This window comes from Abramis brama, assembly GCF_963993115.1.
Source record: "Abramis brama genome assembly, chromosome: 4".
Lineage (NCBI taxonomy): Eukaryota > Metazoa > Chordata > Actinopteri > Cypriniformes > Leuciscidae > Abramis > Abramis brama.
The window spans coordinates 34,874,276-34,892,356 of record NC_139966.1 but is presented as its reverse complement, the minus strand read 5'-3'; the positions used below and the strand labels follow the sequence as shown (position 1 = coordinate 34,892,356).

The window sequence follows — 18,081 nt, the reverse complement described above, 5'->3', positions numbered from 1 at the left end:
GGTCCTACCCAGCTCAAAGCCCTCGCCGCCGCTGGTCCCGTCAAGCTCAGAGCGCGCTGATCCTGATCCAGAGACTGAGCTTCACGTCACTTCTGCCGACCCAGAGACTGAGCTTCACGTCACTTCTGCCGATCCAGAGACTGAGCTGCACGTCACGTCCGCCCATCAAGTGTCTCGTCCCGCCGAGACTGAATCTGTTCCTGAGCCTGAATCTGATCCTTATACTGAGCCTGAATCTGTTCCTCTTCCTCTTTCTGCGCCTGTGTCTTCGGACAAGATGGCCGACTCCACGCCTGTGTCTTTGGACAAGATGGCCGACTCCACGCCTGTGTCTTCGGACAAGATGGCCGACTCCACGCCTGTGTCTTCGGACAAGATGGCCGACTCCACGCCTGTGTCTTCGGACAAGATGGCCGACTCCACGCCTGTGTCTTCGGACAAGATGGCCGAAACCACGCCTGTGTCTTCGGACAAGATGGCCACTGCCGAGCCAGTGTCTCAGGACAAGATGGTCTCCGCCGAGCCGGTGTCTCAGGACAAGATGGTCTCCACTGAGCCAGTGTCTTCGGACAAGATGGCCGCCGCTGAGCCGGTGTCTGTTCCTGTCCCTGAGCCGGTGTCTGTTCCTGTCCCTGAGCCGGTGTCTGTTCCTGTCCCTGAGCCGGTGTCTGTTCCTGTGCCATGGTCGTCTCCTCCCTGGCTGCCTGAAGGGTCGTCTCCTCCCTGGCCGCCTGCACAGCCTGCCCCGCCCTGGCCGCCTGCACAGCCTGCCCCGCCCTGGCCGCCTGCACAGCCTGCCCCGCCCTGGCCGCCTGCACTGCCTGCTCCGTCCTGGCCTCCCGTATTACCGCAGTCTCAAGGTCCTCTTCCGCTCCACGGACCTGGCCCTCCATCCCGCCCCCGGATCCGCCTCCGGGCCACCTCCCACCTGGACAGTTTTGGAGCGTCTGGAAGCCGCTCTTTGGGGAGGGGCTATGTAACGATAACCAGCTGGAGTGCCCTCGAGAGCCACCAGAGGGCGCTCCACAATAGACTAGGATCACTTCCTCATAAACTACATTTCCAATCCTGCATCTACCTGGACTGATTACTTCATACACCTGCACTGCATTATTCACCTGCACTGTTCCTGATTACAGTCACACCTGATCCTCATTCTATGGACTATTTATGTCTCACACATTCTCACCCTCACTGCGAAGTCTTGTTTTACTGTTATTACATTTCTGAGCATTATTTACCCGTGTTTGATTCTTGTTTTGCTGACCTTGGACTGTTTCACCGTTTCCTGATCGTTTCTCCGCCTGGCCTGACTCGGATTGTTTATTGGACTCTGATTATTGCTGCCTGCCCTGACCTCTGCCTGTTATTTGGATATTCTCTGTGTTTCCTCCTTTGATCTGTTCGCTGTTGATGACCCTGCCTGTACGACTACTCTGTGAATAAACTGCATTTGGATCTTCACCTTCAAGTCTCGGAGCCGTTTCATAACAACTGGATAATTAGAGATGCGCGGATGAGCTCCAACATCACCCGAATCCGCAGCCAAAAACAAATCATCCACCCGCCACTCACCCACACCAATAATTTTCTCTGATTTAAGTATCCGCACCCGATGGTCAAATTACTATTATTCTTATGTGTTGTTACGCGTGAGGATAAATGGATGATCATCACCTTCAACAGCGCTGCTTTTAAATTAACATTTATTTAAAACAAAATTTATTTGACAGAATTTAATTTTCTTAATGGCATAAACAGGCTTTACTCCCTTGAAACTTAAACTGGAATGGAACATGCTCATATTTTAGAGAATGTAGTTAAAATTTCCATTAATATTGATTTACCATATCCACCCGCGACCCACCCAAAATTAATCAGAATGTTATTTTTATTACTTGACCCGCCCGATCCGCAGAGCCCCCGCAGATATAACTGCGATCCGCGCATCACTATAATCATTTTGTCTGCTTCTGCATCCATTGCATATCGAGCTGTTTTACTTCATTTTCCGGGTCAGAACGTCTACATTGAGTTGTTTCGGCAGTGTATAGTGTAAATGCAAATATCGGATAGGGGTCAGTTTTAAAAGATGATGTAAGCAGGTCGTCAAAAAAAATCGAATATAGTCAGCAAATCGGAATTGGGCATCAAGACCTGCAGTGTAAATTCAGCCTAAGTGATATAGTTTCCTAATCTGAGCGAAATAACGAGTGCATACATATGAGAAAATGTATTTCATTTAATCTTGTTGTGTTGCATAAAAGGAAAGACAAGAAACGTGCAAAAACCTTCACCCGTATTATTGGAGACATCCATTGGACCAAAAGACGGGCTTTCAGTAACACAACATAAAATATTAATAACAAAAAAAGTATGGACAAGCCAGGTTACAAATAATTAAAAACACCTAGCATGGTAAATAAACTGCTGCATAAAACTGGAGAACAACAATTTCTACCCAGAGAAACAATAGAAATACTGGGGGAAAAAACAAGAAACTATGACAAATTTTTCCATACATGTATTATTGCCTCAGGAAAGCCAGAACTCTTTGGAGAATGGGTATTCCCAGCGAACCTCTGTCCTCACCAAGAGGGTCACATTTTTCAACAAGTTGCAGCAAACGCTTTTGCACTAGTTCAAACAGTGTATCAGGAACATGCACTCATAGACATTATGACAAATTTTGCCATACATGTATTATTGCCTCTTATACAAAGCCAATTAGACTTTTCCAAAGCCCACAGAATCCTTAATAGCCATCTGCATTAAGTCTTTAAACATTGCCTCTTCTGTAATGCTTCTTGGCAGGTACAAAATGAGGGCACAGGTGGAAGAGTATGGAATTTGTTGGCTTCCAGGTTCTTGGTCATAAAACTGGATTTCACAGTTGTGTGGAAAACCCAGTGGGGGTACAGAATCTGCTCCAGTTACAAAAATGAGTATGTCCTCCAAAGTAACATCTAGCTCGTTATCTATATAAACAGAAAAATAAAAATTAATCTTGATTAAACACCATATAGCAACATTTGGATAATGCATTTTACACTAATGACTAGGCTACTTACTTTCAATTGACATCAACCACCACTCCCAAAGAAAGATGGTGTCCTCTTCCTGATCTCTTTTGTTGCTGCCTTGCGGACTCCATTTAATGTCGAAGAGTCCTCGCATATCATTCCGTGACAGCTTTTTAGTTGTATGTGTGAATAGTGGTGCAAAGGTTTCCCATTTTCTCTGGACAACTTGCCACATCTGGCCACAAGCATTCATTCCGGCGATGAATTGCTGTATCATGCTGGAAACCCTAAAATGAAAACAATTATCTTTTAAGGTGTTGGTATTTAATTGCATTTCAAACATCTTTTTGTGATCATACCAGAATATGTATGTGCTTATAAAAGTGTATTATGGCTAAAATAACATTATTAATGATATTTGAAGAACTCTTGCCAGTGACATGAAGTTGTCAAAATTCCAAACTAGTATTTTTTAATACTTAGCCAACCATATATTGACATGTATAAATATATAGAATATGCACATTTAAATGCCCAACCTGTGGCACATGTAGTGGGTGATTACTTGTTGGTAAATGACAGGAAAATCAGAAAGTGATGCAGAATATATGTTGGGGAACCCACATTCAGCAATCCAGTCGCCCAGTTCTGTTTTGACCTCCAACATTTCCGCTGTGGTCTTGCATTGTAAAATTTAATTTAGTTAAAATTGATAAACACATTGTTAAAATCCATAATTATGACAAAATATTCTATTCATGACATAATCACTCTGTGTATATGAAAGTATTTTACACAAGCCGATTAGACTACACATTTTACTATTATTTATTAATACAGTACATTTTCCAGTTGATGTTGTACATCTGTGTCGTGGAAAGTTTCTAGGTCAAACTTGCTTAGGTCTATTGTACAACCACACATCATTTGGAAAAGGTGCTGATTAAGGCATTTAATCCCAGGTCCAGTGTGAAGAAAGCCAGCTTTCCTGCAGTGTAGTATTTGTTCTGCAGCAGTGCATCCTGATTATATGCAAAGAGTAAGTTAAGTAAGTAAGTAAGTAAAGTTTATTTATAAAGCGCTTTTCACAGATAAAATCACAAAGTGCTGTACAAGAGAATAGGTAAAACAAACAATATAAAAATGTATATACATATGTAAAATTAAAGTGACACTAGTGAAAACCCATCAACCAAAAGCTTTCCTAAATAAACATGTTTTCAGATCCTTTTTAAAAGAGACAACAGAGTCTGTCAGACGCATGGACAGGGGCAGGGAGTTCCACAGTCTGGGAGCAACAGACTGAAAAGACAGGTGTCTTATAACGAGTCTTAGGGACTACAAGCAGGTTCTGGCCAGAGGACCGAAGAGTGCGGCCAGAGGAATACGGCCTCAAAAGGTCCAGGATGTACTGTGGGGCCTGACCGTTTAAGGCTCTGAAAGTCAGCACTAAAATCTTAAAATCAATCCTGAATTTTACAGGGAGCCAGTGGAGAGCCGACAAGACTGGAGTGATATGAGACCTTCGAGGGGCACCTGTTAAAAGTCTAGCAGCAGAATTTTGAACAATTTGCAGTTTGTTCAGAGCAGACTTATTCAGACAGGTAAAAACAGAGTTGCAGTAGTCAAGTCTTGTTGATATGAAAGCGTGAATTATCATTTCCAGATCCTTCTTTGACAACATTTTGCGAATTTTAAGTTTCTAGGTTTCCCCTCAAAAATGCCAAGGGATGTCTGCACTTCGCTCATGAGAATTCTTAAAAAAAAAGATCAAGATGTCACATTTCATAAAAACACATACATCCCTAAATGCTGAAAGTATCATTACTTTTTTGGGGTGTAAAAACTTTAAAATCAGTAATCACCTGAAAAACTCTCAACGTGGTCCTCAATAATCTTCCACCATCTTCAATGTTTGGTATTTTATGCCAAGAAGGGGGACCGGAGGGTGTGTTCCAACTACAGGGGGATCACACTTCTCAGCCTCCCCGGGAAAGTTTATGCCAGGGTACTGGAGAGGAGAATACGGCCGATAGTAGAACCCTTTGATTCAGGAGGAACAGTGCAGTTTTCGTCCCGGTCGTGGAAAACTGGACCAGCTCTATACCCTCTCCAGGGTGCTGGAGGGTTCATAGGAGTTTGCCCAACCAATCCACATGTGCTTTGTGGTTTTGGAGAAGGCATTCAACTGTGTCCCTCGTTTGCATTGCTGGCAGTAAGTCAGATCAGAGCAAGCCCGGTGCATGTTGGACTTCGGCAGGGCTGCCCTTTGTCGCTGGTTCTATTCATAATTTTTATGGACAGAATTTCTAGGCGCAGACAGGGGCCGGAGGGTGTCAGGTTTGGGGACCACACGATTTCGTCTCTGCTTTTGATGTTGTCGGATGATGTTGTCGTGCAGGCCCCATCAGACCAGGACCTTCAGCATGCACTGGGACGGTTTGCAGCGTGAAGCGGCTGGGATGAGAATCAGCGCCTCCAAATCCGAGGCCATGGTTCTCAGTCGGAAAAGGGTGGCTTGCCCACTTCAGGTTGGTGGAGAGTTCCTGCCTCAAGTGGAGGAGTTCAAGTATCTTGGGGTCTTGTTCACGAATGAGGGAAGGATGGAACGGGAGATTGACAGACGGATCGTTGCAGCTTCTGCATTAATGCAGTTGATGTACCAGTCTGTCGTGGTGAAGAAAGAGCTGAGCCGCAAGGGGATGTTCAGAAGAACGCAGAGCTAAACTTCTACAAGCTCAATAACATCCACATCAAAAAAAAAAAAAAGAAGGTAAGAAAAAAAGTCGGAAAACTTTGCCCATTAATTAGATGTGCACGGCAAACAGGCAAGTTTTCGGGTTGTTATGGACAATTAAAAATGTGAATATTCACGTTGCACTAGCGGTGGACTTTCAGCGAGTTAAAACATTTATTTTTTAAAGAGCCATTTGTGAGTCAAAAGAGCCGGCTCTTTTCAGTGAGCTGAGTCAAACGAGCCGGCTCACGAAAAAGAGCCGAAATGCCCATCAGTTGTTAGGTGGCCAGTGTTTCACTTTCCCTCCAATATTATTATGTTCCCAGTTGCGGCGACATATGTGTGCTTACTGGGAACATAATAAAGACACCTGGACTCGGTCGAGACCAAAAGCCATATTTGGCAAGACCAGTGGCCGAGACCGAGACAAGTCCGAGTCCGAATACCAGCGAGTCCGAGACAAGTCCGAGACCATAGAAAAGACTTAATATTTATCTATTTCGGGTCCTAATTAGGAGGCAATGAGCACATGAAGCTTTATGCCGTGCTTCTTATATTTATCAAGCAGTACAAATGCCCCTTTCTGCATCCTTAACAAGGCGTCTATGGATGAGAGTCCGAAGCAAGGACTGCTGGGACAACGTTGTCCTGCACCACTTTACAGATGATGGAAGGAGAATTTTACAACAACATAGCAGTCATTTTATTACACTATATTCATCAAGAGTTTGTTCTATGCATCATACGTCAGTTTACACCATATCTACATCATTACACATGCACAGAATTTTCCAGTTTCAGTTTTCAATCCGATCAAATGTTTACATGTCCTATCGAACGCATTAGAAAAGGTTTAAACCACCCCTTACAAACCGAATGAAATTTAAAACGGATTTGACCAATTCCGATTGATGTGGATTTTTTATTCCAACTGTGCCAGCCTGATTACAAACAGATTATTAGGGTCTATGTAAACACAGCTACTGACAATAAAAACATCACAAATATTTTTTACAAATATGCTTCCTCCATAACTCTTTCATTGACACTTTGATGACTCCATTGCTGATCACATATCAAGTGCTTCTATTTTTGCTGACATTGATTGATTTTTGCTGTGATTGATCTGCCCACATGAGAATGACAATGGATAAACCCAATATTAAGGGGTTTGGTGCAAACCAGAGGGCACCATACAGTCCACAGGGGTGCACAAGCTGCTCTAATTCTTGGGTCCAGAACTAAATGAATCCTACAAATGCTAAAGTTCCTGAAAGAAAAGAAAGAAAACTGGCATCACTTTCATCCCCAAATTGAATTGCACAAAAAATAATGACTGTTTACAAAAAGGTTTCCTGATCACTCCCCATCTGCCACTGGTCGAAAAACAGATAATCTTGCCCCATGCCATGGTTGAGCCAGGTACTATGTCCAGCTGGCCAGCATTGTTTAACAAACAGATAAAAAAAAAGAAAAAAGAATTGTATTAGAATTTATAAATTCTGTAAGAGAATTAAATAAGAATAAAAATAAATCTGATCGAATGTGGTAATTTTACATTTACATTTTACAGATATTTTTTTTGTGTGTCAACAGGACTCCCATGGGAGCCCAGCAGACATGGGACCTAAAAATAAAACCAATGACGACATTATTACATTCTCTTGTAAAGTTAAATGTGTACGCTCAGCTAAGCAGTCTCTGGGACAGAAACTAATTTGAATACGTTGTAGAAAACGAGGTAAATGATGTGTCTTGTGTGTTTAGCGCAGAATGGTGCAGTGCAGTAAATCTGGCCATTGTGCGCTTCATGATGCAATCACCAAACACACACACACACACACACACACACACACACACACAAATGCACATTACCAATGAATGCACTCACACACATCTGTCAGTTCTACTCCATTTCCTTTGGTTGTGGTGTGACACGCAGCTAATAATAGCACCTAGCGGTCTGACCCAACAGCCCCTAGGGCTCCAGCGTTCATCTTGAAGGGCACCGCGTGAGTCTCTTGCCCATCTTCATTGCTACGGTTCTTTTAAATAGAGCACAAGTGTTATATAACGGCCCGGTGCATTCATGAATGAGAGTGGAGGAGGGGTGCTACATTCATACTGGAAGACTGCACCTCTCCTCAGCTGTCCTTCTGCTGAAACGAATGCGGGGAAGCTAAATGCTGCTCGCAGATCTTGTTTGTGTGAGGGGATCTGTGGGAGTTTACGAACAGGACCCATTATCCTCAAGAGCGTTCACGTAAATGTGATCACCCTTTCAAAATGAAATGATCTCTGAGGAGGATCCCTTGAAATGAAATGAGGAACAGGGCTGTCAGAGACGTGTAGTACACTAGCGACTGTTGCTAGGCAAAAAGCAGAGGGTCCACATCAGCAGGTTTCCACACGAGAAATACTCTGAGGAATTTGTTTCATGTACACTCGGTCGTGAGAGTATTCCTGAATCTACGTTTAATTACATTCCATTGGTTTATTCATAAAGCTGCAGCTGAAATAATTGCTCTTTTTTGGGGGGAGGGGGAAATTAGAGTATCTGCTTGATCCCTGTAAAAACATGTTCTAGTACTTTATGAAAGGTCATAATGGGTTTATCATTCTTGAAGAAAGCACAGCATGGTCAGATAACAGGAGTGAGTTTTGTGGGGAGGTGCTCTTTAATGCAGTCTGACCTTGAATTAAATCCAATGCATTTTTTATTTTATTTTTTATGTGTAGTGCTTTTCACAATACAAACTGCTACCAAGCAACAGCAAGTACATGAACAGGTCAAATTTAACCCCAAATTCGATATGTATATTGCTGAATATTAAGTATTTTCATGACATTTAAGCAAATTTTCCCCAAATTCTCCTTTTTTGTATGTATGTATGGTCAATTATATATATATATATATATATATATATATATATGTTTTTATATTTTGTGTGTATATATATATATATACATATATATATATATGTTTTTATATTTTGTGTGTATATATATATATATATATATATATATATATATATATAATTACAAAAAAATAATAATAATAAAATGTTCAGATGAAAAGAGAACTCTGTTGGACCACAATATAGATGTGGCATAACTGCTCTTATACTCACTCAACTATTGAAACTGAACTGAAATGTCTTATTACTTAAAGTTGTTTACTTCTTTTAAATGTTGATTTCTGCTTTAACTTCCCCAAACATTATTTAATGTACACTTTGAAGAGTGGGCTATAACCAGGAAAAAGGAGGTACTGATGAACAACTGCCATTCGGCATCTGAAAACTGTTCATGTCAAAAGGATGATATAGCAAAATAGGTTATAGCTACACAAAAACAAAATAATTGATTAAAACAGGACTTTTATTCTTCTCTATTTTTGCCATACTCCTTAAGTATTTATATGTCTTATCTTCATTTCTTCTTTTGGACCTTTGCAAAAACCTTGGACCTAGACATGTTCCTGGTCAACATATTTTGTTGATCCTGGATCAACACATCCACCCCTAAACATAAAAACGATGGAAACCTTGGTTGTAAGCCTAAACTTGACATAAACTGTAAACTTGTCCCTCAAATCTGATTGGTTGATTGGAATGTTGTTTTAGGATCAACAAAAATGTTATCCAGGATCATGTTGCCTTTGCTGAAATCAGATTCTGCAACCTTTCCAGTGGACTTTTCAAAGAAAAGAAAACAACAACATGGTGATCAGTGACCAATATAATGACAACCTATACACAATACAGTTTCATAGTAGCAAATTTTATCTACACAAACTGCTGAAATGAAATGAAGAAATTACATTTTATTTTACACTGTAAATGAGTGTGAGGTTTGTTGTTTGTGCTGTAGTGACAGCAGCGGTGTATAAACCTTTTTCCTGTTTTCCCTCCTCCTCTCCTCACTCTTTTACTAACTCCTGGTTGCCATGGAGAATTGTGTTGATCTCTTGTACCGAGAGCGATTGCGCTGTCTACTGAGGACTGGATGATATTCACAGAGCTACAGTCTCCACATTGTACATCTCAATGATGCTTTGACCAAACAGATACTGGTTCCCATTTTTACATGAAAAGGCATCTAAATGCAATCTAATGCAGAAAACTCTAACATGATCAACCACCACAAATCTCAGGTGAATTATTTGCAATCTGATTTAAATATCAGTTGGAGACACAGATGTCAAGATATGTTAAACACGAATAGGCCCTGATTTATTGCACAATTTGTATGTAAATATGAGCAAAATAAGTAGATCATTGTGCTAGCAAAGCCAAGGTCACAGGTTTGAAAATGCAAGTGCAGTTATTTTTTACTTCATCCAACCCTTTAAATGTACCTTTGTTGGTGGAAGAAAATGACATCAGATTGCTTGAATCATATTAAATAATATTTTATTGAATCATTGTTTTAATTTAGATATAGCACATTTTTAAAGTGTTTATGCCTCGAATACACATTAAGTCTGCTCAATGCTCCAAAAAATGTTAATAGAATACTGTTGAATTTAAATGAACATTTTTACTCTAAATAAAATACCAAAAGAGTAGAATTCTGGTTTGAGGTTGCATGCAAATTAGTGCATTCATATATTTAACTTTATTAGTATATACATGTTAATCTGTTTTTATGGCAATTTGTGAACAAAAAGATACACTAATGATAGAAACAAATACCATTTAAACAGGAATTTCTCCTTCAGCTGTAGTGTGTCCCATCTGATGTGTGGAAAAGGACATTTGGCAACATACTGGAGTCTGTCTGCATTGCGCATTACACATCCACTCACTCACTCACCCACTCACTCTCTCTCCCTCGCTCACCCTCCCTCCCTCTCTCTCTCTCTCTCTCGCTCTCTCTTTGTATGTGTCTCCACTGTTCTGCTGCACCGCTTTGAGGAGCACTGCAAGTTTGCTGTTGTCTGACGGCAGTAGGATGTGTATTGTGGATGTATTTTATTCTTGCTGTATGAATGTGAGGCTGTAATGTGAGATCTATTTTTAATTACACATAGGAGGTTTTGCGCAGATCTTTCCTGCACTGTTCCTCAATCTGACTGCCCACGTAAGTACAAAGACAGTCATTTTATAACATCCCCATTGGCATCATTTGGTATCACTCTCATTCTCTTTGTTATAAATGAATAATAATCATATTGGCAAATAGTGTCCTGATATTTGCTGAGAGCTAGTTAAAAAAATAAAATAAATTATATTGATGAAGAACCATATTGCATGTTTTGAGTATGTGTGTGTATATACAAGAGCAAGAGCATATGTTCTCTACATAGCTGTCTCACAAGAGGAAATGTTCTGTCTGCTTCTGTAGGGTTAAACTTGCTTTCAGGACACTTGGAAATCTATTTGACAAGCAAGTCCATTTCAAATTCATTTCACCCAATCAGATCTTATTTGATCCTTAGAATCGTATTAAATATTATTGTGCAGTCTTAACCAGAATGTTATGTGCATTGTATTAGAATATCTTGCTAGTAGACTGAAGAAATTCACTGATCAAAGATGTTTACAATCTGATATTTTCTTAGACTGACAAATCGTGATGGTCCTGTTGGGAACTTTGTGTTCTGAAAAACCTTTTATTTTATTTTTGAATATGATTCAAAATATACTTTAGCATCAGTAGAAATTTCTTATCACTTCCCTGTGGATTTTTTTTATTTTATCTAGGTACAGGACATATTACATCTCTGTCATGGTATCTGAGGTATCCCATTACTCCCCATAATTTTCTGGCTGACTATGAAGTAGATGCAGAGCTCCATTGGACATGGAGATGGTCGACATTTGGTGGAACATGATGCTGGATGTCCTGTTGGGTCATTGACTATTCAAACTGCAGGGCATTGGATGCGTACTCAACCCACCTGAACATCCACTGCCATCCAGTACTGCGAGTTTGATCTCCAGGATGACTGTGGTGGTTGCTGGAGATAATATAGACGAGACGTCCTCCACTCTGCAGGGGCAACCGCAGGACTCGCAGTATTCCCCCGAGTGCTGTGAGCGGGTGGTCATAAACATCTCAGGGCTGCGCTTTGAGACACAACTCAAGACGCTTGCCCAGTTCCCAGAGACCCTACTAGGCAACCCCAAAAAAAGGATGCGCTACTTTGACCCTTTAAGGAACGAGTACTTCTTTGACAGAAACCGCCCAAGTTTTGATGCCATACTCTACTACTATCAGTCAGGGGGGAGGTTAAGAAGACCCGTCAATGTACCCTTGGATATGTTCTCTGAGGAAATAAAGTTTTATGAGCTTGGAGAAGAAGCTATGGAAAAATTTCGAGAGGATGAGGGCTTTATTCGTGAGGAAGAGCGCCCCCTGCCGGAGAATGAGTTTCAGAGACAGATTTGGCTGCTGTTTGAGCATCCTGAGAGCTCAGGACCTGCCAGAGGGATTGCGATTGTCTCCGTCATGGTTATTCTCATTTCTATTGTCATATTTTGCTTGGAGACTTTACCAGAGTTGAAAGAGGATCCACATGGACGGCTCCAGGTGATAGGCAACAGCACATTTTACTACAAACCAAATATTTTTACCGATCCGTTCTTTGTCGTGGAGACACTCTGCATCATTTGGTTTTCTTTTGAGTTGATTGTCCGTTTTTTCGCTTGCCCAAGTAAACCTGCCTTCTTCAAAAACATGATGAACACGATCGACATAGTGTCCATCATTCCATATTTCATAACGCTCGGAACGGAGTTGGCAGAGGATCCTGATGGTGGAAAGGAGGTGAAGGGTGGAGGAGAGCAGGCCACGTCTCTAGCCATTCTCAGGGTTATCCGCTTGGTTAGGGTGTTTCGGATATTTAAGCTGTCCAGACACTCCAAGGGGCTTCAGATCTTGGGCCAGACTCTGAAAGCTAGCATGCGTGAGCTAGGACTTCTCATCTTTTTCCTTTTCATCGGCGTAATCTTGTTTTCCAGCGCGGTGTATTTTGCCGAGGCCGAAGAGAAGGATTCCTTCTTCACAAGTATCCCAGACGCTTTCTGGTGGGCGGTGGTTTCGATGACAACCGTGGGGTATGGAGACATGTACCCTGTTACGATTGGGGGCAAGATAGTAGGCTCTCTATGTGCCATTGCTGGAGTGCTAACGATTGCGCTTCCAGTGCCTGTGATTGTGTCCAACTTTAACTATTTCTATCACAGAGAAACCGAAGGAGATGAACAGGCACAGCTCCTCACAGTGAGCAACCCGAACATCGCGTCCGACTCCAACTCCAGTCGTCGCAGCTCGTCTGTTGTCAGCAAGTCAGAATACATGGAGATTGACGATGACCTCAATAACAGCATTGATAATTTTCGAGAGGCGAACCTGCGAACTGGGAACTGCACAGTTGCGAATCAGAACTGTGTAAATAAAGGGAAGCGTCTCACAGATGTATAGATTTCCAGTGTAATTCTAGGCCATTACAAGACTGTACATATTGTAGTCTATTCATATATCAGAATGCTTAAACTGGGCCTCTGATAATGTATTATTTCATTGCGTATGTTTGATCTCAAGTCCACAAGAATTGCTTCGATTCTGTTTGAAGAACAGAATGGTAGTCTAAAATATGCCTATGGACACCAATAAGTAAAAGACAGAATAACTATTAATCGGATGGTTAGAGTACTTGGATATATAAATGCACCTTACCCCAAAATATTATTAGTTATTCAGTGACTCATTTGCAAAAATTACATTTGCATGTAGAACAATTACTTTTTTGTACCGTATGTTCATCATTTATTTGCTAATTTTAGGCTACTTTAAGTCATTTGCAAACTGAATGTTGATTAATTATGCAGATCATGGCATGTTTTATGAAACGTTGAGGTCTGTTTGATATGGTACTATGTATCTTGCTTTAATAATACATGACATTAATATGAACATCATCACTCATAGCCAAGCCGACAGTACGACTCTCTTGGACACCAACCACTGCCCATTATAAGCACAACTTTCTTAAACATCTTTAAAAACAAACTATGTAAAATCTGTTCCAGGCAGTATTACATTTTTAAAAGTATAACTTCATTTGTTAAAGCTTTTTAAATGTACATATTCAACACTATGCTTAATTAATCATTCGATTTATTTATCTATATAAAATAATTGTAATAATTATGTTGAAATATATATTATATTTAATACATTATGATTACATATTTAATTATTATTTAAATAAATAATTTAATAGTGCCTTCAGTCCTCTAACTGACATAGAGTGTCTCTACATGCAATAGTTACTGTAAAACATTTGCAAATCTTAAGCATATGATGTGCCGAGGGATATTCCAGAGCTGCTGGGATTGAATATCAGGACATGGTCCCTCAACATCCTTGTACATAAAATAGAATTAAGTACATCTTGCTGCATCAGACATTGCTTTCAAAGAAGTATGAAACATGTTTTTCATCTTTATGTATTCTTTTGCAATGGCTGTTTTTTGCTCATTTGTTTCTTTGGATCTACCTCAGTGTGGTCATGCATATGTGAATGCACAACTTCATATCCAGTCAAATTATCCTGTCCTGTGGGTTTAGCGAGTTGGGGCAATGTGAGTATGCAATAGAAGTGAAACACTTGCATTTAAAATAAGTCCACAAAACTAGAATTACAAACAAAGTTTAGAAATAGTACACAGTTTTTGTTTAAAGCAATTAGACGATTCTGAGTGATGCAAAACACAAGCGCTAATAGTGCTGTATAATACGCACAGGTCTGCATCAGGGACTGTAACTGGTAGAAACTGCCATTACTTTAATATCCGTATATCAATGTGAGTTGCGGTCTAAAAAGAAAACCTTTAATTTGAGTGTACATGTTGTCTTTTGAAATCGAATGCACTTTAATGAGAATTTATGTATTTATAGGTTTAGCAACGAGAATGACATAAAAGTACTAATAAATGAAGACTAATAAATCTGTTGATTTGTCCACGCTAAGGATGTGTGTTAAGCACCTTAACCAGCATAGGTGTTTTACAACCCTTTAATTCGTTCTTTGGGGCATTTATTATATTCACTTAAATACTAAACATCACAACTGTGATGTAAAAGTCTGACAACAAGTCTGTAAAAGAAATACATGCCAGAGTGGTGTTTATTTACTGTGAATATAGATGTCTGCATTTTAAGAAACACTCACGTTTATATAAAACAATAAAGAATAAAATATAATACAAAACAGTGGACCAAAAAAGAGTTTTTCATGTAATTTATGTAGATTATGAATATGGAAGTAAAAATGGCAATAATTAAAATTTGTCAATATATTATGTTACAGTAAATCAAATTCTAATTTACCATCTGTGATATAGAATGGATAAAAAAAATAGAAACAAGTTAACAGGGTTCTGAATCTTTATAATGTGTGGGAATTATTCTGTGTATTTACATAATCATCCAGGCTTCTAACTTTGTCAGCATTATTTTGATTTTTTTTTTTTTTGAAGATGGAATGGTTTGGTATCACTACATCACTGCTGAAAAATCCAGCATGAATTCCATGTTGGTCCTGGCTGGTTTATGCTGGTTAGAGTTGGTATAGTGCTGGTCTAGCTGGTGCAAAACAGGGGATATATCTAACTGCAGAACCACACGTCACAGCAGTCTTAGGACAGCAGTGTCAGACCTGAAGTTTGAGTGGTGCTGACGATCGCATATCCCGCCCCAACCACTAAACCCACACTTCACTATATCTATAAGCTCTACCTTAATGAATGAACCCACTGAACCTACCCTAAATGATGCTTTAAGCTCCACACCAACACCGGTCTGAGACTGCTGGCCTGGCGCTGCTGTCCTCAGACTGCTGTATGGCTCTGCGGTTCTGCAGCTGGTTATTATCGCAAAACATACCTTATGCTGGTGAATTCATAAGCATTTCTGTATTAAATGGCTTCTTTTTAAAAACAAAGCCTGGTTTCCATGTTGGGCTTGCCATATAAGTGTTATGCCATAAATGAAACTAAAGCACTTTGATATTATGCATGCAGGCAGCTCTGGGCTTATGTTGCTCTGACATGAATCATGCAAATGCTGGGAAAAGCTTCTTTTTTTTATTCTTAAATAATCAAATCACTTCATTGTTTTTTGGGTGGTTGGCATACTTTTAATATGTGTTGACTATTTATGTGCTGATAAGATGTATTCTATAACATTGACACTATGACCATTTTAAATCACTTTTTTTTTTACAGTTTTTAAAGAATGTTTTTCTAAATTCATTTCAACTCAAACTTTAGAATAAATGAAAAGCTTCAAGGATTCACATTGATAAATAAAAATAATTAAAATCCCTCAATGCCTCAAAAAAGAGTTGTTATTTCTGTTCCATTTCAAAAGTTTAAAGGGCACAAAGCGGATGTTGCGATAGTCTGTTGTGACGTATCCGAGTGAAATGGCTTCTGGAATGAGAAAAATGTAGGGCGGGATTTGATTTCATCCCTCGGGAATTGATTGTATTGTAGGAAGTTGGGCGTTGCTAAATAAATGAAGGCAGATCTGAATGCCAGTTTGCATTTGGTTGTGGACGATATTTTGCGATGTCAACGAAAGCCAGAGATATCGTCAAAAGCATATCGGCCATATCAAGTTTTAGCATTTCCAATTAATGTATTAAATTATTATTATAAGGCTACTTTTATTATTAAATTAATATTACAATTAATTTGCCCTGCAATAATTTCATAGCGCATCATCGCATAACGATGAGCTACAATGATAATAAAAAGATGTTAGATTAGCTTACTCCTCATTTCAAAAGCAACTTGTTCAACACTTAATACTTCTCGTTTTTTCACAACATGTGGGCCACAAGAGAAATATTAAGAAAATAAATTGAGACAGTAAGGCCTATATACCCACCGTTATCAGCATGTTGAAGTAGATTCAGGGCTCATCGTCTCTGAAAGAATCTGTGACATTAATGCAGTGGTCAGTTTTTACTTTCGCTTTCTGTAGTGAATAATTGACTAGGGTTTGAGACTCCTTCACCAGGTCGAGTGGGACCGGTTACAAATGGTAAACTGTTAGTCAGACAAGTGAGGTTTGGTACAAAAATGTGAAAAATGTCATGATTTTGAGCATGTCTTTGGATGAACTCATCTTTTCAGGTTTCTACATCACAATACAGGTATTACACCTATTACATTTTCAACAAATATTGATTGATTGATTGTATGTTTATCCACTAAAATGATGTAATATATATATATATATATATGAGCATCAAATGCAAAGGGCAAATGCAGAGACTAATAATGGTCCACTTGTTATTTTTACTACCTTTAATAGCCAGTACAATCAAAAGCAATCTGGTGTGTATTTTCTATTGAGGAGTGTATGCATGCACATGGTTTAAGAAGAAGGACAGTTTGGCAGAGCCTTTGAGCTCTGTGCATGTGAGGTTGGCGTGGGAGGAGAGAAGCAGTGAAAAATATACAGACCTGAAGAGAAGAGGGTGAGAGAGAGAGAGAAAGACTAAAAATGAGAGTGAAAAAAAGAAGGAGAGGTAGGCAGAAAAGAGGAGAGGGAGTGAAGAGCTAGTGATTCAGCCACAGAACGATGAAACTGGGGCCTGAATGCCTACAGGGGAGAACGAGCGTGTGTGCGAGAGGTGCACAACCTAACGTGAATGCACTGACTAAAAGCTCGCTACCACAGGCATTCTGGGACTTATTGTAGACTAGGCTAAAAATACAGCGTCTTTTATGCCGACATATGTTCACATATGGGGAAGCACAGCAGGAGGAGAGCATAGTCACTGATGTCTTAACTTGTGAAATCACAGGGCTACAGAAAGCACCGTAATGACCTTGGTGACAAGATGTGTCCCTATAGCAGCAATTTACACTTATATTTGAAATCTTTCCACAGACCTTCTTCCCACACACTCCCAGGCACCCGTCCCCTGGATCAGCCTCTCTTTCGCTTCGCTGCCCTTCCCTCTGGCAGCCCACTCGTAAGGCCTGTTGCGTAACACCACCGGTCTGTTCAATTATTGAGAGTACTTCCATTTCTCCATTGTTCGGGTGGAAATCAGTGAGCTGATCTTTGTGAAACCAAACCCTTGTGAATGGGCTTTGTCCCCCAAACTTCCCCCTTGTATAATCTAACCTGACAACAATTGTTGGATTGATTGATTGATTGATTGATTGATGGATTGATCCAATGGTACAGCTTTGATTCAAGCAGAGGAACTCGTCTCGTAACCTTGTAAAACTTAATTATGTTACATTAAACATTGAAACTTGTGTATTTACACATGGTTCCAATCACAAC

General features: G+C 40.0%; 1 protein-coding gene across 1 annotated transcript; it reads left to right on the top strand.

Moving 5' to 3' along the window:
• The first annotated feature begins 10,676 nt into the window (after positions 1-10,676).
• Positions 10,677-16,093, top strand: kcna1b (potassium voltage-gated channel, shaker-related subfamily, member 1b). The gene is made up of 2 exons (XM_084111833.1): positions 10,677-10,845; positions 11,469-16,093. The coding sequence occupies exon 2, from the start codon at positions 11,710-11,712 to the stop codon at positions 13,189-13,191; it is 1,482 nt and encodes a 493-aa protein (XP_083967959.1). The 5' UTR covers positions 10,677-10,845; positions 11,469-11,709; the 3' UTR covers positions 13,192-16,093.
• The last annotated feature ends 1,988 nt before the right edge of the window (positions 16,094-18,081 follow it).